At 36.8% G+C, this 23,076-nt stretch overlaps 1 protein-coding gene across 6 annotated transcripts in view; it reads left to right on the plus strand.

The window, feature by feature from the left end:
- Nucleotides 1–23,076, plus strand: part of LOC132530597 (E3 ubiquitin-protein ligase parkin) — a 1,420,256-nt gene that overhangs the window by 243,789 nt on the left and 1,153,391 nt on the right. For all 6 annotated transcript variants that reach the window (XR_009543830.1, XR_009543829.1, XM_060167843.1 and 3 more), the window contains exon 2: nucleotides 13,057–13,220. Coding sequence is in view for 4 of the 6 variants with exons in the window: in XM_060167843.1 (XP_060023826.1) it covers nucleotides 13,057–13,220 (164 nt within the window). In the remaining 2 variants the exon portion in view is untranslated. The remainder of the gene's footprint in view (nucleotides 1–13,056; nucleotides 13,221–23,076) is intronic.

Here is a 23,076-nt window from a genome sequence, read left to right on the forward strand (position 1 = left end):
ATTTTTAAATTTCCTAGTATTGTAAACCTTGCTATTAACAATTTCTACTGGACTGCAATATCATTAATTCTTTTTTAGTATAAAAATTATTAAAACAATCTAAATATCTTACATATTAGGATGAATAATTTGTTGGTGTTTTTGACAAATAATTATTCAGAAAAAATTATATTAGAAATGTATCTCTTAATTAGATGGATTAGGTTATTTTTCTAATTGATAACATGTATCTGTGGATAAGAATTACTTATTGCTAGAATGAAATAAGTTCAACATTATTTTGTTCTTTCCTTTTATTTTTATAGTTGTAAGCCCATGTTCTAATAAATAAGTATATGGGAATAGAAGGGATTTTATTATAGCAATATTACTTTATTCTTTTAATTCCTTCAAGGTTATAAAATGAGAAAAATTGCTTAGCAAGTCTTCATTACAGTTATTTCAGTGATCTATCAATTTATAACTCAATTGAATCCATCTGCAATTCTGCTGAAAGCAAAGAATTTGCAACTATCTACTTAGAAAACAATATATAGTCATTCACTTTTTCAGTTTCTGGGAAGTGTATCATATAGATTATACCAAGATTTTTTAACTCACTATTCATTTTACTGACTTTTCTTTCATTTAGAGGCATTTTGTTCAATCCAATAAATTTAGAAAAGGTTGGGAAAATTGAAATATTGTTAATTTCAATATACCTTTGCCAATGCAGTGTTTATGATTGAATGCTTTTTTCGTACTTTAAGTATGTTTTTATCGAAGCCTTGGAGCTGCGTATATAACTTTTTCGATTTGTGGAAAATGCCTGCCTTTTGGCATGATTGGCAAGACAAGTCTTTATCATATTAGTCAGTGAATAAAAGTTAATTTATCAGAAAAAAAATGGGCCCACGTAGCCATTTTGTTATTATTTAATTCTGATACCTCAGAATAAGGGTGAGTGGCTGTCTAGCTGGCTAGATGGCTGGGTGGGTGACTGGAAGGGGGGACAGCTGGTTGAATGGCTAGTTGGATGGATAGAAGGGTGGATGGTTAAGTAAGGAATAGAACTTTGCCTGCAGTTCATTTCCTAAATGAAATAAGGCACTCTCACCTTGTATTACAAACAGTCTTATCTCTACTCTCCTGAGACTCAACCTGAGGAGGAATTGCTTCTTTGGCAAGACTGAGGGTGTGGAAGAGCTGGGATACTTAAATACATTGGCATCCCTTTTGTCCCTCTTTACTCTAGCTGAATTCCTAACAACACAGCCTAACCCAGTGCTGATAATGGTCTGAAATGACTAAAATACACTGTTCCTAGTACCAACTTTCACCCTACTGTGTAAGAAGTCAAGCTCTACTGCAGGTTAATGGGACCTTGGTTAAAAGAGGCTTCTCAGTCACCAATAATTCAGGTTGTCCTTTTTTGACACCCTGTGGTAATGCAACAGAGTGAAATTGGGGAAGAGTGAGTGGTATGCCTTTCTTTGTAAAATAGGAAAATGTTGATTTTGAAGAGAAGGTTGCACAAAAGATCTATTATGACACCTCAGCCATAGGCATGTTTTCTGACATATTAGTCTTAAGGAAGCATATGTGAGAATTAGGAGGTATAAGAATTACCCTCTTACACCCTCGGGTAACATATAGTCTTTGTGTGAAGTCACTGATCTAAAGTAGAGGGCTTCAGGACACAGCTGCTAGTTCCTGCTCCTTTCCTTATAAATCTTGGATAAACCACTTTTCCTTCTTGTACATCTGTTTATTCATTTTAAAAGTAGGAGTAGTGAATGCTGTCACCATCATCTTTTAGAGGTGTTGTGAAGATTAACTGAGATGATGTCTGTAAAAGCACTTTGAAAACTGAAAGCTCTATCTAAACATGAGATATCAGTATCAGTATCCTGCAGTCACTTTAGATCAATTACAGTGTACTCTAAAGCATAGTGAAATAGAACTCCATTCGGGAAAATCTTTCTTATTGAAAGAAAATAAAAGGTAGATTTTTTAGTTACCTAAACATTAATATTGTACAACTAACATAGTAACCATAAATTTTAAGCCATATGTTGGGCCTTAGGTAAGAGCTAATAATTGTTAAAACTTATAACGTGCTAGGCACTTTTCTAAATACTTTGCATATATTAATTCATTGAATTCTCACAACCAATTGAGGCAGATACTATTGCTAGCTCCTATTTTATAGAGAATAAACTGAGGACCAGAAACTGTGTGACATGATTACATAGTTGATAAGGGACAGTCGTAGGCTTTGAATCTCAGCAGGTAGTTCCAGAGTTCGTGGTCTTAGCCATAATACACACCTCTTGTTTTGTGGATTCTTAATTACATTTTTCCTTCGTCCCATTCTCCACTTCGCATAATGTTACTTCTGTTAAGTAATTAAAGAAGAAAATGGAAGAATTAATCAAAGAGAAAAAAAGAGTTGGGAGGGGGGCCAAGAGAGAGAAAGAGAAGAACCAATGCAAAATCCACTGGGTATGCCTTTGTCAAAGAATCACAGCAGTTGCCTTGAGGCCATGGATAATGTCTTTGCCTACAGTTTCTCTTGTCTATACCTCCAGACCTCGAGGTCTGTTACCCACTGAGGAGGGTAGGAAGGGCGCATTGTCGTCTATCTCTATCCAGGGAGGCTGGGAGCAGTGGAAGACCCATACATTCCAAGCCTGGCTAAATGAGGTACCAGGTACATCTCCCAACTCAAAGAAAGGAAGGAATGGAGGATGCAGAGTGTGATATTTGAGCCTTTTCTCCCATCTCAAATGGTGACACCACAATTCAGTACCTCTTTTTTTTTTCCCTCAGAATTTTGTATTTGAATCCATGTGATAATTAATATTGTCATCCTGCCTTCTCATACTTTTTTGCTCAGCATTTTTTTATTCATTTATTTCCAAACTATTTCTGTCTTTGTATGTAAAATGTGGCTCTTGTAGAAAGTACATAGTTGTGTCAACCTTGTTCTGTCCTGACAGTCTCCACCTTTTTTTTTTTTTTTTTTTTTTTGCCGTACACGGGCCTCTCACTGTTGTGGCCTCTCCCATTGCGGAGCACAGGCTCCAGACACGTAGGCTCAGCGGCCATGGCTCACAGGCCCAGCCACTCCGTGGCATGTTGGATCTTCCCGGACTGGGGCACGAACCCGTGTCCCCTGCATCGGCAGGCGGACTCTCAACCACTGCGCCACCAGGGAAGCCTCAGTCTCTACCTTTTAATTGAAGTGTTATTTCATTAAAATTTAATGTAATTATTGAAATGATTGAATTTGAGTTTATCATTTTATTATATGTTTTCTGTTTACTTTTTCAGTTTTGCTCCTCTGTTACTCATTTGCTGATTCTGGAGGATTCAGTAGTTTGTAGAATTCCCTTGTAGTTTTTATTTGCTTTTTGGCTCAACATTTTTATTCATTTCAATTTTAATTCTAGGAATTATAATGTATATTCTTAAATTTTGACAGTCAATATTGTTAATAATGCACCAGTTTCCACCCAAAATGTAGAAGAAATGGTTGATATCCATCCCCCATTCTTTATGCTGTAGTTGTCATATTTATTATACTTGTATGTATTTTGGACTCCTCATGAAACTTTTTAATTTTTGCGTTGAATGTTTTCTTAGCTCAGCACCATAATGAACTATCACTAGACTGAGTGGTTTAAACAGTAGAAATTTATTTTCTCACAGTTCTGGAGGCTGGCAGTCTGAGATCAGAGTTCTAGTATGGTCAGGTTCTGGGGAGGGCCTCTTCCTGGCTTATAGACAGACTCCTTTTTACTGCATCCTCACATGGCAGGAGAGACAGCAAACTCTGTGGTGTCTCTTCTGGTATAAGGACACTAATCTCTTCATGAGTGCCTCACCCACATGCCTTTATCTAAAACTAACCATCTCCCCAAGCTCCCATCTCCATATACCATTGCATTGGGGGTTAGGGCTTTAACATACAAATTTGGCTGGGGGGGGTACTAAACTCAGTCCATATAAGCAATTATATTATTAAAGAAATTAAGATGAATAAAGCAAAAAATCCCCACATAATTGTCTTCTGTATTTACTCAGGCATTTAGCATTTCTGATGTTCTTATCCCTTTCTGAGGATCTACATTTCCATCTGTTGTCATTTCTCTTTAGTATGAAGAATTTTCTTTAGCATTTCTTATAGGGTGAGTCTGCTTGTGACAGATTTTCTTAGTTTTCTTACATCTTAAAATATCTTTATTTTGCCTTTATTCCTGAAGGATATTCTTACTGGATGTAGAATTCTGTGTTTAACAGTGTTTTTGTTTTTGTTTTTAATTTGAATACCTTAAAGATGTTATACTTTTACTTCTGGCCTCCATTGCTTTTGATGATGAGTTTAAGCTATGTGAAGGAATCTCTTTTCCTGTTGCTTTCAAAACTTGTTCCTTATCTTTGGCTTTCAGTAGTTTGACTCTGATGTGCCTTGACACAGTCTTATTCAAATTTATGTTGCTTTTCGTTGTTGAGCATTTTGAATATGTACATTTATGTATTTCATCATATATTTTAAAATTCTGGGCATTATGTCTCAAATAATTTTTCTGCCCCATTGTCTCTTCTTTCTTTTTGTCACTACTATTATATATATGTTAAACCATTTGATATTACCTACCAAGTCCCTGAGGTCTGTTCATTTTTTAAAAAGCTCCCTTCTCTCTATTCTTCATTAACATTTCCCTGTTTTATCTCCATTTTGTTATTAAATCTATTAATAAATATTTATTTCAGATATTGTAGTTTTAGTTCTGGAATTTCCAGTTGATTCTTTTTTATAATCTTCATTTTCTGCAGGGAGTTGTTCTGACATGTTACTCAGTCATTACAAAAAGCAAAAATTCTGGCCTCTATCCATTTAACACTGTGATAGTGAGGGTGAGGAGACTAAATGAAGTTTCTGATTAGAAAGAACTTAAAAGATAGTTAGAAATCAAGAATTATGTAAGAAACTAATAAAGAATGATACCAGATAGCATATAATCAAACATTAAGTTATGTGTTATAAATAATAGTTTAAAAAAAATAGTAATAGCTAATAGTGACCTGGATCCTGCAACAACCCGATAAAGGTTAGATTGTATATGCAAGGTTGCTAAATGTTGAGCTGTGATTACAAAAATGCTGATTAATTCTAGAGCTTTGTTCTTCACTATTATTCATTGGGTGGAGGAATAGATTAGTATAGACTATTATATTAGAAATGAAGTAGGACTCAAAGCAATGACATCATTTGACTTTATTCTAGAAAAGAAATTATAGAAGTCAAAATCTATCTATTCCCTGCTGCCAGAGGATAAGTTCACAATCTTCTCATCCTGATGGTTAATAGCTTCACTCAAGAGAAACCATATGCATTATGCTAATGTGCAACACTTTGAACGACAGGATACAAAATAAGGGGGCAGGGGGAGGTAAACATGGCTGAGATATGGAATTTCTACCAGTTGAGCTTGATCCCTGACTCAAACCTGGATGGGCTCCATTGTTACCAGAGTTCTCTACTCTGCTTGGTGGGAGTTTGACATCACAGTTTGAGGCTGCATTCTCAAGCAGAGGCCTGTGCTTTACATTGTCAGTTGAAGGTAACCCTTAAGGGCCAGAGAATATATTCACAGTTTGTCCTTTTAAGGATATTTGATGCACCTACACAAGACCATTACCTGGATACATTTTTTTGTTGTTATTCTTTGTATCTGTTGTATAGGAAGGGTAACTTTACTAGATGTTGCAGTTAGCTTTCTTCTAACTTTTTCCTCTGAACTTAGAAGTTACTTATATGACCAGATAGCAAGTGTCTATTATTCCTTAATTGGTGATTTTGCGTTTGTTAATTTTCTGCGATAATCAGAATATAATAATGGTTCTCTCTCAAAACAAGTGTTTGATTTTCTTAAACTATTAATATTAGTAATTTTTAAGAGCTGGTCACACCTTCACCCCCTACTTACTTTAATCCTACATGGTAGATGGTCTTGCTGAATCATACTTTGTGCTTTTCTCAGTTTAAGAAAAAAGTCATTAAAATTCAAGTTTAAAACATACAATAAAGTACCCAATTTGGTCATTCATTTACCTAGGTTTAGAAAATACTGTATGTGTGTGTGTGTTTGTATAAAATATATGTGTGTGGATATACACATATATGTAATATATTATATTTACATATATACATTTATATATATACACACATCTTTATAATTTTTTCTTAGACTAATATTAAGATGTTATGGACTAACAGGTATATGTATATATATTATATGTGTATATATTATATACTTATAAAGTATATACACACACAGTAATTTTATTAATTTGGATATACACACGTATGTATACATGCATATATACCTATATATGAATACAAATACAATTCTTTTGTAATCATTTCTTAAACTAATTTTTAATGATTTAAAGTATATTAAATTTTTTTACTAGCAGAGTCCTATGAAAAATGCCTAATATGCTGCAGTCCTTTAACAAATGGTTTAAATTATAAGTGCAAGAAATTAGGATTAAAACAAATTTTACTTTCTGAATACTGAAGATATACTGTGTGATTTGTGGGAGGTTAATTTCACCTTTATATAAGGATTTTGAGATTTCTATATGAAAGTTGTTAAGTACATGTTCAGCGTAGTTCTTGTGAGCAAAATCTATAACATGAAGAATGTAGGAATTGGTTCTAAGGATTAGATAAATCCATGGACTCACATTGTTCTGAGGATGGTCTGAGGTTGATAGTTGTGAGAAAGTTGGATTTTAAAATAAGAATATAAAGTAAAAATCATGGTGAATGAAAATTCCCCATTGAAATATATTAAACTGCCCAAGAATTATAAAACATGCAGCTTGGATAATACAACCCTGGGAGGACGCTCAGAAAAGAAGAGAGTTCAAGCAGACCTCTGGGTGCTCTAAAATCAGTAGGTCGAACAAAAAAAGAGAATCTGATAGATGAAGCTAAGAAAGTATGTCCTGTGTTGTAGGAGGGAAACTGGGAGGGCTTAGTGGCAGATGCCAAAAGAAAAAAAGTTTTATTGGAACAAGATCCTTACTGAATGTCCCTGAATGGCCAAATATGAGAAGAATAGAAAAGCAACCTTGACTGGAAACGTGGAGGTCATACCAAGAGCAGTCTTCAAGAGTAGTTCATAAAAGAACGGAAAGTAAAGAAATGGAAAGCTGAACTGTAAGAAGTTCATAGTAGAATATTCTGTGCAGAGAAGTGGGATAGTGAATGGAGGGGAATGTGAGGACAAGGTTTGTCTGTTTGGGGTAGAAGCTACTATGGTGATATTTCTCAAAGGTAAAGAAGAAACTACCTCACCAGAGATGTGTAGGGTTACTTTTTTGTTGCCATGGTTATTAGAGTGCGCTCCTGATATTTACTGGGCTGCAGCTGGAGCTAAACATCCTGCAGAGCTTAGGGCATTCTCTCTTGAGGAGGAATTGTCTTGCTCGAAAAGCAATGAGCCCATTTATACTCTGATGGCAATGGTCTATCTTGGGCTCTGTTTTCATTTGATTCTCTCAGCGAAAATGTCTAAGCTCACATGATATTCCATGACATCTAAAATCACTTCTTCACTAAGCCTTTGATAAGTTCTGGATTTCTCTGGGTTGGCCTACCTTGGATCACCTCTATTCTAGGGAGTCGATCACTATGACCTGGGGAACACCAGGCACTGACTGGTTTATGTCCATCTTTGAGCCAGTCACTGTGACAAAGAGGATGAGGTTGTGCTAATTAATGAGAGCTCACACCTGGAGTTGGCGGGGGGAAGGGTGAATCACCCCACCTCAATCCTGTGACTAGTCTCAGTGTAGGAGGAGTAGAATGGCTGCTTTCAAGGCAGTCAGAATCCTACAAGGACCATAATCATTGATGAAACTGTTATAGTTATAACTAAAAAATTAGGCCCCAATCAGACAGGACAAGTAGAATAGCCCTGAGAAAAATATAAGTAAGTGCCCATCAACCTATGACTCCTTCCCCCTCCTTCCTCCCAGTTACTTTCTTATCCTCTGGATCTTCTGAACCCTGGTCAAGGATGACATAAAAAGTAAGTGTGAATGTGGCTCATCATCTTTTTCTTATCATTGTATTATGGTGCTTATTGATAATACACATAATGGATAATGTTTAGTGATATGGTGTTTATTTCTGGTGCTATAATAGGTGTCATCAGAACAAGCATTCCCAAACTTTTAATTTATAATTAAATCTCAGAACATGGAGATAAGCTAAATTCTTTATCATGTCTCTGTTCTTGGAAGTTGTCTGTATCATGAGGAGGAGCAGAAATAAAAAAAAAAAAAATAGGCTACTTAATTTAGCTCTTTTCACCTCCTATTTAATCTACCTTAGTTATAATACAAAAGTGGAAGCTGCTTTAATGAGTGCTACCTCCACTAGGCGACTAAAATTAGGAAACTAGTTTTGCAAAACAAACTTACCTTGTACCAAGAGGACAAGGTAATATACTAAGGACTCTTTCCAAAATTTCCTAATACATCCATAATCTCAACAAATCCTTTGTAACTGGCACTTGATGTTGTATACATTATCTCCATTTTAGCAGATAAGGAAGCTAAGAATCCAGGTGAACAGATAATTTGTCCTAAGTCATAAAATTAGCAACTGGCACAACCAGGATTCCAGTTTCTTTTGTCCTGGCTCTAAGGGCATTCTGCTTTCTATGACTCTTAAAGAGGTAGTAGAGGAGGAGGGTTGGGTGCTTCTCTCCTCCTCTCTTTTAGGAATCATGGCTGAAATGACAGGACTAGAACAGACGGAACATACACATTTCTCACATGGGTCAGAAAAAGATGGAGACCCACTGCAAATTATGGTACTGCCATTAAACACTAGCTGTTTTCCATATAATGGCATTTGGCTGTTTATCAGGTCACTTTAAGATGTTTGTTCTTATCCATACCAGTATTTTAGTTGGCCAAATATCTGCTATGTATTTGATCTGTCTTTCCATCAGAAAATTCATACTACATTTCTGATTTGCTGCTCAAAAATATTCATTTATAAAGTATTGGTACAGTTTATCCAAATTTAACTTAAGCTCACAGACTTTTTTCTATTTATAAGGAAAAAAAGGCTTTTATTATTTTTTTTACATCTTTATTGGAGTACAACTGCTTTACAATGGTGTGTTAGTTTCTGCTTTATAACAAAGTGAATCAGTTATACATATACATATGTTCCCATATCTCTTCCCTCTTGCATCTCCCTCCCTCCCCCGCTCCCTATCCCACCCCTCTAGGTGGTCACAAAGCACAGAGCTGATCTCCCTGTGCTATGCGGCTGCTTCCCACTAGCTATCTGTTTTACATTTGGTAGTGTATATATGTCCATGCCACTCTCTCACTTTGTCACAGCTTACCCTTCCCCCTCCCCATATCCTCAAGTCCATTCTCTAGTAGGTCTGTGTCTTTATTCCCATCTTACCCCTAGGTTCTTCATGACATTTTTTTTTCTTAGATTCCATATATATGTGTTAGCATATGGTATTTGTCTTTCTCTTTCTGACTTACTTCACTCTGTATGACAGACTCTAGGTCCATCCACCTCACTACAAATAACTCAATTTCATTTCTTTTTATGGCTGAATAATATTCCATTGTATATATGTGCCACATCTTCTTTATCCATTCATCTGATGATGGACACTTAGGTTGCTTCCATGTCCTGGCTATTGTAAATAGAGCTGCAGTGAACATTTTGGTACATGACTCTTTTTGAATTATGGTTTTCTCAGGGTATATGTACAGTAGTGGGATTGCTAAGTCATATGGTAGTTCTATTTGTAGTTTTTTAAGGAACCTCCATACTGTTCTCCATAGTGGCTGTACAAATTCACGTTCCCACCAAAAAAGGCTTTTAGATAATAATGATTTCATTAGTGGTACAGAGTTATCTAGTATGTTTTTTGCAGATTTTTTTCCTTTAGTTTTCTTTATAATTCTTGTCCTTAAGGTGGAATTCCCATGATTTGAACCCCTGGAGAAGATCAGCAACTTCAGATCTCCTGGAATATTTATTCCTTTTTTTAGTAGCCTTTGTATAATTTTCAACTGCTTCTTCCCCAATGGTGTTTTACTTCTTTTAAAAAAGTCTATTCACACTACTAGAAAATCCAGTTTGCAACTGGGACCATACCTTTTGTCCCTTATAGCCACTCACTTGTCGCCATGTCTTATCTGATGAATTGCTGGTCTTATGGTCTCTAATCAGAGGATGCCAGGAGTATACCTCAAGGGATTCTGATACATTTTTATTTCTCCTCCTCTACTTTCAACAGTGTCACGTGGCATCTACTTAAAAGTATATCAAAAGCACCTTTTCCTCTGTAATTGTTCTTTTCTTTTTTTTTCAATCAGTTTTCTTTATTTGGAACACTTTTGTCACTTCCAGTTCTTACTCTTTCTAAATATTTTGTGTGCTGGTAAAATATGTCAGGTTTTTGCTCCTGTGGTGTCATCTCTGGCATCTACTCTCAGTTTGGTGTCATTTTTATCTCATTGTGTCTTGTAAATATTGTTCATTGTGGTTTGCTCTTAGCTCTTCACTGGAAATTTTATTTTTTAAATCTCGTTTTCTACTGCTAACCTGTATAGAGGCTATCTGAATTATGTTATAAAGACTATTTTGCTGTTGTGTTTTGTAATTTTTTTATCATAAGGAAAAGGAATGTGAACTTTTCTTCTGAGACGATTTTAGGCAGCATGTTATAGTAAATGCAATGGGATTTAGAGGTAGATTGAACTGAGTTTAACTTGTGATTCCATTACAAAGTAGCTGATGTCCTTAAAAAAGTGATTACAATTCTCAAGGCCTTCATTTACTTTCTATTAAATAAGGATAATAATACTGACCTTACCAGATCATCAGGAAGCTTAAAATAGCATATGTAATGTGCAACTTCTACCACATAGTAACTGCTTGAACATTATTGGCATTGTAATTATTATTTTATTATAATTATTATTTGGTGGGCCATCTCACATTTGAATTTAGAACTAGTAAGTGATAATGTTACATTTAAAGGAGATACGGGGACTTCCCTGGTGGCATAGTGGTTAAGAATCCACCTGCCAATGCAGAAGACACAGGTTCGAGCCCTGGTCCGGGAAGATCTCACATGCCGCGGAGCAACTAAGCCCGTGTGCCACAACTACTGAAGCCCACGTGCCTAGAGCCCGTGCTCTGCAACAAGAAAAGCCACCGTAATGAGAAGCTCACGCACCGCATTGAAGAGTAGCCCCAGCTCGCTGCAACTAGAGAAAGGCTGCGTGCAGCAATGAAGCAACGCAGCCAAAAATAAAAAATTAATTAATTTATTTATTAAGAAGATTAAATAAAGGAGATACAGCAGAAAATAAGCTATAGTGCTTGACCTTGAGGAGTGTATAATCTTTTAAAGAGGTAAAATATATACCAAAGACATATACAAATATTCGTTACTTTTGAAAGTAATTATTTGATAGTTATAAACACTATAAATATTACTTAATGTATTATAGAATACCCTCTGTGGTTTATTTATATTTTGAAGATTAGGGAACTGAGAGTTAAAGAGTGAAGGTTAATGTGTTTACCCCAGTCTCCTGAGCTGATAAGGGACCTACAGGAATTGGTGAATAGGTCCTCTCACTTTGGAGGATGTATTTGTCACCTCTGCTGTACTGCTTCCATGAGAGAATGTAGCAAGTCTTGTAAGACGTACACAGTAAAAGCCACTGGAGCCCTGAAGGGGTGAGGTCAGTCTTGAGGGGGCTGATAGCGAGAGGCCTCTTGGAGGAGGTCACATTGGAGATGGATCGTGGAGGTGAACAGGCTTTCAAAAGGCAGAGGTGAGGAAGGGTGTGACGTGAACAGAGGCAAGGGCTGGGGGCAGGCGTTTTCTGTTATATGTTTTTTGGGAGCATTTAGTTTGAAAGATTTGTGCCTTTAAAGGATTTGAGGGCTACGACACAGCGAGGGCTCTAGATTAATACGGTTTACTTTGCAGAACAGTGTAGGACATTTCAGAGGTGAAGAGAGTATATTAAGACTCCTGCTGGGAGGCTGTTGCAGGAATCTAGACGTGATTGAATGAGCGTAGTGACAGAAGGAGTGGAAGGAAAGGGCAGATGCGAGAGCCATTGAGGTGGTGGGGCAGTTGGCAGTGAGAAGAAAGCATGTAAGAAGACTGTGAGGTTCCAGCCTGGTCCTTGAGGGGAACGGTGGTTCCAAAAAGAGAAAGGGTGTATCACTAGTTTCAAAAGAAAGGGCAAATATATATTTCCATAAGACCCAGTGAAGCCTTTTGGCTGGTACCACCAGTGCCTAGGGCTCTGCTGAGTCTTCCCTCTGATCTATAAAGTGGCTTTTTTTTTTTTTTTTTTTTTTTGTGGTACGCAGGCCTCTCACTGTTGTGGCCTCTCCCGTTGCGGAGCACAGGCTCCAGACGCGCAGGCTCAGCGGCCATGGCTCACGGGCCCAGCTGCTCCGCGGCATGTGGGATCCTCCCAGACCAGGGCATGAACCAGGCCTGCATCGGCAGGCGGACTCTCAACCACTGCGAAGTGGCTTGATTTTGTTCCATTGCTGTACCATGGGTGCTAACAATGCATTTGATTTTTTATTAAGAGGGGCACTGTAGAGGCAGTGTGAGTTTGTACAGGCTGTAAGAGCTGAATCTCTTTGATAAACTCATGGGAATCTTACAATTCCAATCAAGCAAGTGTTCTGCTCGAGTCCCTCTGTTTCCTAGGATCGATGTCAAAGGGAGCATGCAATTTTGTTTGCGGGTCACTGACTAATATATGAAAGGGAAGTCCCACAGGGAAATTCCATTTTTCTCCAAATGTTACTCCACAGCATTAAGTTTTATGTTCTAAGTGAAAGAAAATGTATGCCGTTAATCAAAGGGTGGGTGATGGGTAAATCAGTTTAGAAATGTTGCTATTGCCATTTAAGGGCTTTGAGTAATGCTTACTTTTTTTTTCTTCCCCTCCAATTTTCTTGGTCAGTGTTTGTCAGGTTCAACTCCAGCCATGGTTTCCCAGTGGAGGTCGATTCTGACACCAGCATCTTCCAGCTCAAGGAGGTGGTTGCTAAGCAACAGGGGGTTCCAGCTGACCAGTTGCGTGTGATTTTCGCAGGGAAGGAGCTGAGGAATGACTTGACAGTGCGGGTGAGTCTCCCTTAGTGGATCGTTCCTGGGATGCAGCCAACCCCATTGCTTATGCTGCTTCTGCTGCCAAGCTGACATTCATGCCTGAGATCTAATAGAATAAATAGTGCCTGGGGATTCCTTGAACTTTACTCCATACCGCTTCATTAATTCTGACCTTCTTAATTATGCATTAAAACAGCAAGCCCGAAGGATTGGAAGAATAACTGTGAGCGAGAGAGGGAAAAGAGAGAGAGCACACAAACTGGGCTTAGTGAATAAATGTTTACTGACTACAGGAGAAGCAAGGCACAATTTCTCTGTCTGTTCAATTTCTACCTTACTTATTCCATTTGAATCTTAATGAAGAAGGATTCAAATAAATTGTTCCAAATCAGGTTGCTCAGTCACTGTGCTGTGAGGAATGTGTAACCCAATTGTGACCCCTGGAGGATGGTCCTAGGTCTGCTGCTGGGGCTCAGTAGGGGAGGTGCAGGGCTCAGGGCCGTTCACAGCAGGATTGAGAGCTCCCTGCCCCGTCAGAATCGCAGTGCCCAAGCTGTGGTGAAGGAAGACTGATGCACAGCAAAAGTCCACCTTTGTATTCAATTTCTCCAAGCTTTAGTAACATTTTCCCTAGAATGGGCCACTGAAACATTAGAGAGAGAGCAGTGTGTGTTTTCTCTCCTGTCCCTAATGCTTTCAGGGCACTTGCACGGCTCCAGATACCGTCAAAGGGCTATATCCTTTTCATCTGGGTGTTTCATTCACAACAGTGATTTCTGTAGGAGAAGGGGAGAATTGGGTAGGCGATTGATGAGCAGTGCCGTCATCTAGAAGTGGAGACCTGTAATTTGTTGAGGACGCCAGCAAATAGGACTCAATATGGATTGAGGTCATTCTTTGAGAAAGTATAAGAAACGAGTTGCTTTCTGTGGATGGTTCAGGTGATGCTGAAGAACCCTGCAGACACATTTTCCCCGTTTCTTAGCCAGCACAGATGAATTGCGCTTCTGTTTACAGCTGTGCGGGCGCTGCTGTGTCTCTACTCAGAGTCCCTACTTTATGGACATCCTGTCACTGTCTCTTCTTGGTGATGATGTTTACTGCTTTGCGAAATGCTTTCGAATCTGGGCGTACAAAAGAAGCTATAGAAATGTAAATCATTCCCTCCTTCTCCAGCACCCCTCCTGTGACGGCAGGAGGCACGTGCTCACTGTGCACAAACTGCTGTGCTTTGCTTTTAGGCAATTTGTTTTTATAAGGGAAGTGCCCGTGCTAAAAAGGGTTTTGATTTTTTTTTTATTTCAGTCAACTGAAAAGCTTTTTTACTGTACCTGCCAAACTCTAAATCCAAGAATGTTTCCTTCATAAATTATTTTAAAACAGCTTCTTGAACCAAAGTATTTTATGTTACCAGAAGTTTTGAAGTTTCAGGTTCTTAAGCTTCTCACCTCTACCATTGGAGCTGATAGGTTACACTAATTGCTACAGACAATTGATTTTTATAGATAGATAGATATGGATAAGATATAGATATAAATGTAGATATATAGATAGATTGGTTAAGATTCTTTATTTTGACAAACACTTCCAATGTTCTGGGCTTCTCAGGGGATCCCAAAGAAAGGCAAAACTCATCCCTACTCTTGTAGAGACTGCTGTTTACTTACGGCCTCTAAAATCAACAGAAATATTAGGTTGAACCATATAGGTTAAAACTATCAGCAATTTCATGCAGCTCAACCAAATAGCTATAACATAAGGATGTCAAACATGATAACTGCCATATAAAAACTGAAATATAAGTATTATGAAATTTTAAAGGTGGAGAAAACATATCTGAGTGAAAGTCACCAAGAAAGACTTCATGGATGAATTGAAACTCGAGTAGGATTCTGGACATGGAGAATGAGCATAGGGTGTGCTTGGGAACAATCATAGGTTCCTATTCTTTTAGAACCTAGAGGAGATGCTGAATATGGGGTAAGAAGGGAGTTGGGAGCTGTATTTTACAGAGCTTTGACCGATGTGACATTGAGGTTTCATGTATGGAGATCTAGAGCAAATTAGGGTGCCTGGAGATCCAGTTTGATCATGGGCAGGATGAGGAGTTTCATCCATGACAAGAGTTAATGCCAGTGGGAGATGCTGGCAGGCAGCTGAACTTAGGTGTGGAGCTTAGGGCTTGCTTTATATTTGAGGACTACTTACATGGAGGTAAATATTGCGGTTACTGGAGCAGATTCAGTTGCCAAGGTACAGAGGACAGCGGCGCAGGAAATGTGTTAGGTAGCAGGGGAGGAGCCAGTAAAGGAGGCATCATCCATCCACTGACACTTCTGAAGATATTTTGGAAAAGAAAATTACTGGTAAAGAATATATGTGCTGGGCTTCCCTGGTGGCGCAGTGGTTGGGGGTCCGCCTGCCGATGCAGGGGACGCGGGTTCGTGCCCCGGTCCGGGAAGATCCCGCATGCCGCGGAGCGGCTGGGCCCGTGAGCCATGGCCGCTGAGCCTGCGCGACCGGAGCCGGGAGAGGCCACAACAGTGAGAAGCCCGCGTACCGCAAAAAAAAAAAAAAAAAAAGAATATATGTGCTGTGAAAAGATGGAGGATGTTGAAGAAAAGAGCCTTTGGACTTGGTGACTGTGGTGGTGAATTAGGGACCTTCAGGACTCCAGGCCAAGACTGTAGTTGGAAAAAGCCAGATTTCAGGGGTTCAGTATGAATCATGGGCCTATGTAATGCGCACGGCCCAGCTGGTCATTGAGGGGAAGGAGAGACAGAAGGAGTTCCTGGAGGAGCAGCAGGTCCTGCACTGTGTTGTACATTTCCTAGCCCTTGACTGTGTGCATGGCTGACTTTTATACAGTTGTAATCAGTGTGAGAATGCAATTTTATATTCTGAATTCTTTCACTTAATATTATATCATAGGCATTTTCTATGTTGTTGTATAATCTTCATTTCTAAGTATCTAGATAATTCTCTGTAATAAGAGTGTTTATATTATATTTAGGAAGTATCTAGTTTTTAATATTACAAATTAAGGCAAAACAATTTTTTAAAAGGTATCTTATATACTTAGAGAATATGGCCTCTCTGTGTTTCAGTTTGCTTATTTGTAAAATGGGAATAATAATAATACCCATCTCATTGGGATTTTGTGAGGACTAAGTTAATTTATGTAAAACTCTTAGAACAGAGTACAACATATAGTAAACACTATCGAAATGTGAGCATTTATTAGCATCATCACTATCATGATTGTCATCATTATTATTAGGCAGTTACTTCAGGGTCTAAGTGATCACCTTAAATAACATGACAACTTTCCATTATGAATTATGACGAGTATATCTGCAATAATTTAAACAGTTAAAGCAATGATAATAGGATGCATATTTTACTGGGGCAGTAAAGGGGTGTGTGTGTGTGTGTGTGTGTGTGTGTGTGTGTGTGTGTGTAATATTTATACATTTTAACTAAAAATAACTTTGTGGAGTTTATAAATAAATGTTTGAACCTTATATATACAGGTTTTACTTAAGAATAGTACAATTTGAATTTAGTAAGCTTAAAAAAACTTTACTGTTCCTCTAGTATTTAGTAAAAATAGACACCTATGGCTGTACTGTTCAGCAAAGTTTCATCATGGTATTATTGCTTTTAAGATATATTTTTATAAAGTAGATATCTGCCACACACTATATTTGTTAGAAGCGAATTGGAAAGAGCTATACATTTTTTCCTACTTCATAAGCAATGTTTCTGTGCATATTATCATTTTCCTTATACTTACAAGTCTGCAATATAAAATATTAGTCTTTGACATATTATTCACAGTGAATTGATATTTCTTTTTTGTAAAGAGTTATTGTCAGCTCTTGCAACAGAGTATTCAGGGCCTATTCAAATGATGGGTCACCCTTTCTCCTATCCTTCATATCTGACACACTGCATATCAAGAATGTCTGAAATCACCTCTACATAGTTTTCAATTTATTATTCAAATTTATACAAGGAAAATAAGGTTCTAATGTAGTTGTATATACTAAAACTGATGAACTTTGAAATTAGACTAACTTAAAATTACAGGGACTTGAGAATTTATGTAAGATTTTGTTTGAGCAGAATTCACTGTATTCACATGAGTTGTATTATTATTATTATTAATATCAGTATAGGTTATTAGCCTGTGTATTAGAGTTCTCTGGAGAAACAGAACCAATAGATATATAGAAAGATAACGAAAAATTGGTCACATATTATGGAGGCTGACAAGTCCCAAGATCTGCAGTCTACAAGCTTAGTTTCAGTCTGAGTCTGAAGGCTTGTAAGCTGGAAGAAGTGACGGTGTCCTTTCAATCTGAAGGCTGGTAAGCTTGAGACCCAGGAAGAGCTGATGCTTTATAGCTCAAGTCCAAGGCTGCAAAAAAACCCAGTGTCCCAGCTAGATGGCTGTTGGGCAGGAGGAATTCTCTCTTACTCACAGGAGGGTCAACCTTTTTGTTCAGGCCTTAAACTGACTGGATGGGGCCCACTTATCTGGGGGAGAAGAGGTATCTGATTTACTCAATCTACTGATTCCAATAATAATCTCATCTGGGCAAACCCTCACAGACACACCTAGACTAATATCTGACCAACTGTCTGGGCACTCCATGGCCCAGTCAAGTTGACACATAAAATTCACCATCACAATCAGGATATGAGAAACCTCATTATATTTAATTAGTGTTAGAGGAAAGTTATTCTATTTTATTATCTTTGTAATAATGAATTAGACTTACAAGGTAGAAAATAAAATATGTTTGTTTTACATAGAAATGTTTGCTTTATAAAAGGATTCATTCAGGTGGATGGTCAAAAATTCCTTTCATTAAATATTCAATTTTATGATCTTTAAAATGTATATACACATTTGGAGACCATCTTTTCATGAAATAGGTCATTTTGCAATAAGTGTTAAAGGACATCAGTTTATTACCCGTTAATCTTTGTGATATAACAATATCTGAGCTTGGAAGACCAGAGACATTAAGACTTTAATAGCTTAGGTTGTAAATACTAAAGAAAAATGAATGACCCTAAAAGCCAAATTATTTAATTGGCTATGTTTTTAGTGATATACACCATATACATTTCAAAATTTGAGAGTAGTGAAAACCAGCTTTCACTGATAAATTATGTCCAATGACTAACAAATTCAAGTTTTGGAAATCTGTAGGAATATTTACCTATTTCAAAAAAATATTATATATTGTTTTGCTCATATCTCTAATTAACCTGCTAAGTTTTGAAACTTTAAAAACTTCACAAGGGTGTTATGAATGCCCTGAATGTTCCTTGAACTTCCTCTAAGATAAGTAAGTATTGCTTAACTAAATTTTTGAAAGTTGATATTTTCTTAATGTTTTTTAAATTTTTTCCAACATTATTATTTCCCTTTTAATATACTTAGGCTATATTTTTCTGATTATAGAATTAATATATGTTAGTTTTTAAAATTCAGATGATAGGGAAAAGCATATCAGCAGACCCCTAACTCTACTCATGTGTACATTTTTTAGATTTTTAAAATTATTTTGGAGTACAGTTGATTTACAATGTTGTTAGTTTCAAGTGTACAGCAAAGTGAATCAGTTATACACACACATATATCCACACTTTTTTAGATTCTTTTCCCATGTAGGCCATTACAGGGTATTGAGTAGAGTTCCACCATCAGGCCACTTCTACCACAGTGCCAGTGGAGACTGTGTGTGGGGCTAGAAATCACTACCACACGGCAATAATGAGGAGTCCCTACTTCATGTCAGGTGTCAACAGATACCAAGTGGAGAACTTGGACTTCTGTTTCCACTGACAGTAATAAGTGGTACCCCCCTTTTGCAGGTGGAGTAGTGTCATAAAAAGCTAAAATAGAAAGTTTAAATAAAAGCCACAGTCTCATAATGTAATGAGAAAATGGCCAGATATCAAAAGAAAACCACCAAGAACCAGGAAGCTCTCAAACTGAATGAAAAAAAACAATCAATAGTTGCTGATACTAAGATGACAGAGCTGTTAGAATTATCTGACAAATATTTTAAGCAGCCATGATAAAATGCTTCAATGAACAGTTATAAACATGCTTGAAATATGAAAAAAAGTCTGAGAAAGAAATAGAAGATATAAAGAAGAATCAAATGGAAACCGTAGAACTGAAGAATATAGTAACAAATAGAAAGCTCACTGGGTGGGCTCAACAGCAGAATGGAGGAGGCAGAGGAAAATGTTAGTGAACTGGAAGATAGAACAATACAAATTGCACAATCTGAACAGAGAGAAAATAGACTAAAAAAAGAAAGAAAAAAAAAGCCTCAGAAACATATGGGTCTATAAAACTACACTTAAAATTGTGTCATCACGGTCCTGGAAGGAGAGGATAAAAGAAGGTAGGGAAAAGTGCTTAAAGAAATAATGGCTGAAAACTTGCCAAATTTTTTAAGAGATATAAACTTACAGATTAATGAAGCTGAGAGAATCCAAAATTGGATATATTCAAAGAAATCCACACATCATAATTAAACTTCTGAAAACTAAATACAAGGCAAAAGTCTTGAAAGCAGCTAGAGAAAATGTACAATTTACCCATAATGGAAAAAACAATTTGAGTGACAGTGGATTTCTCATAAGCAACTATGAAGGTCAAAAGGAAGTGGCACAATATTCTTCAAGTGCTGAAAAAAAAAACAAAACAAACAAAAAAAACTTTTAATCCAGAAACCTATACCCAGCAAAAATATCTTTAAGGAATAAAGGAGAAGTTAATATATTTTTGGATGAAGAAATACTAATAGAAATTGTCACCAGGAAAACTACCCTAAAAGAATGAATCAAAGAAGGAAGTTCTTTAATACAAAAGAAAATGATAGAAGAATGAACTGTGGAACATCAGGAAGGAAGAACACAGTAAACAAAAGTATGGTTAAATACAATTGACTTTCCTTCTCCTCTGTAGTTTTCTAAATTATGTTTGAGGATTATAGAAAAAATTATAACAATGTCTTATGTGGTTCTAAATGTATTTAGAGGAACTATTTGAGACAAATATAAACAGAGAGATAAAGAGACATAAAGGGAGTAGGCTTCTATACTCTACCTGAACATATAAAATGACAACCCCAGCAAAGTGTGACAAGTTATGAATGTATAAGCACTAGAGCAACCAGTAAGATAGGTAAAAGATTAAAATATAAAATAGTGACAACACTAAATGCTGATGAGGATGTGGAGAAACTGAGTCATTGATATATTGCTAGTGGGAATATAAAACTGTACAGCCACTCTGGAGGAGAGTGTGATGGTTTCTTAAAAAGCTAAACTTGAATTTACCATACGACACAAAAACCAATACACGAATGTTTGTAGCAGCTTCATTCATATTAGCAAAAAAATGAAAACAATACTGATGTCTTTCAACAGGTGAATGATTGCACAAACTGTGGTCCATCCATATCATACTCAGTGATAAAAAAAACCAACAACTATTGATACACACAACATTTTGGATGGATCTCAAAAGAATTATCATTTTTTTATATTTAATTAATTACTTAATTAATTTGGTTGCACAGAGTTTTAGTTGCAGCAGGCAGGCTCCTCAGTTGTGGCTCACCAGCTCCTTAGCTGCGGTAGGCAGGTTCCTTAGTTGCATCATGCAAACTCTTAGTTGCGGCATGCATGTGGTATCTAGTTCCCTGACCAGGGATCAAACCCGGGCCCCCTGCATTGGTACTGCGGGGTCTTAACCACTGCACTACCAGAGAAGTCCCTCAAGAGAATTATGCTGAGTGAAAAAAAGCCAATACCAAAAGGTCACATTCCAAATTATTCCATTACTAAAACATTTTTCACATGACAAAATTGTAGAAATGGAGGAGAGATGAATGGTTACTAGAGGTTAAGGAGGGTGTGGAAGAAGAAAAGAGTGTGTGGCAGTAAAAAGGACAAGAGGAGGGACCCTTGTGGTGATGAATATTCTGTATCTTGACTATACCAATGCTGATAGTATGATCGTGATGATTTATTATATTTTCGTAAGATGTTGTCATGGGGGAAACTGGGAAAGAGTTCCTGGGATATCTCTGTGTTATTTCTGACAACAACATGTGCATCGACAAGCATCTCAAGATAAAGTTTAATTTTAAAAAACACAGAAAAACATAAGTTCTACCCTCTTTTACAGAGGAATAGAAACTCTCTCTTCCTATAGAAAATAAACAAGCTTGTTATTTGCATCTATTTTAACGGAACAGTATTTATTAATATGATTTTCACCATAAGAAATTTAGAAAATAATTTAGCTGATTCACAGAGACAAAGATTAGTTCATAATGAGTCAACAAGTCAACAAAACTTATAGAAGTATTAAGGCATTTTTTTTTGAATTCTTAAACAGCCTCCTTAGCACCTTATGGGTCTGAATAGACATGATTAGTATTTATTTTCAAAGCCTTTACCAAATATTTCAAATAAAGAAAAATAAACAGTTCATAACAATTGTGTACTCTAATTGTACATTTTCCAAATTGATTTGAGAGTGATATACTATAGTTTTAGGCAAAAATGAGCACCTCATTTAACCGTTGTGGTTATAATGGTTAGAGAAAACATTCACGTAAATATTGCTCCTCTTTGATTGGTACCATACATTTATATAATAGAAGGAATTTAGGGATGAAATGGTTTCAGTTATAAAATAAATTTATTTAAATTCTTTTTACTTTCTCTCTTGAATATAAGACAAAAAGAGGCTAGGTTAGAACACAGAATGCAGTTCCATCATGATTGTTTGTTTGTATATAAAAGAGGAATTCTGCAGATGACGGTATAAATGGCTAATATGTTTTACTTAAAATTCTGTTTTTCCCTGATTGTAAGATAAAAGGAAGCCAGGTTAGACAGCATTATACTAAGAGCAATCGTACCATGATTTCATTGTATCTAAGAGTACAGTTGTGTAAATAAGACTCTCAAACACTTCAGGAAGAATACAAGAATTTTCCCCAAAGGGTTGACTTGCTAATGGGACTGACTGCTAGCCCCATTCATGTAGGTAAAATGTAGATATACACGTGAGTTCCTCCAAAGAACTGGTATGTTATTGTGGCAGCTGGTAAGCACTGCAAAGTGTCAGGGTCTAGAATCAACAGATGGTAATCTATACAGAGCAAGTGCTCATTTCAGAAAGACCCTTATTTTGTCTGTTTGTGTCTGGCTGTTTATATGTGTCAGAAAGAATCTCTGAATTACTTACCTCTTTGCATAATTCAGAACACTCAGAAATATTATTTTTCCGTTGAAAGGTAGTCTTGACTTTTGTGTGCCCCTGCGGACTCATGAAACATCTTTGAGGATTGCCATGAATAAACGCAGACTTGAAGAAAAAAAAAGATTCTTTTAGCTTATAAGAGGCTGAGGATATACAGTGTGTGGATTTATTTAACAGGCTCATGTCTCACAGACAATTCCATTGCCCTTATTGTGCTCAAATTGCAAGGTAGAAAATCTGTGGGGGAGTGAAACTCTGGAACAAACCAATCCCCCAGATCTTAACCTAGGATACATTTTATTGCAGTATAAAAGGCAAAGCCTGTCTCATGGTTAGAGAAAACGTTCACCTGGAAACCTGATAAATGAAAGAGGAGCGATTCCACACTGTGAAATTTTGTTACTTGTCACTGAAGTCCTCATTTCAAATATTCTGTTCTGTTTTCTCTATTTTTGGACTCAAACTCCATCATCCAGTTGACCTGGCTTTGTTTAAGACTTTATTTAATATAGTCATTATCCTTTACAGAAAAATCCAAGACACAAGACTGTTTCTATA

Source organism: Lagenorhynchus albirostris, chromosome 12, assembly GCF_949774975.1.
Source record: "Lagenorhynchus albirostris chromosome 12, mLagAlb1.1, whole genome shotgun sequence".
Classification (NCBI taxonomy): domain Eukaryota; kingdom Metazoa; phylum Chordata; class Mammalia; order Artiodactyla; family Delphinidae; genus Lagenorhynchus; species Lagenorhynchus albirostris.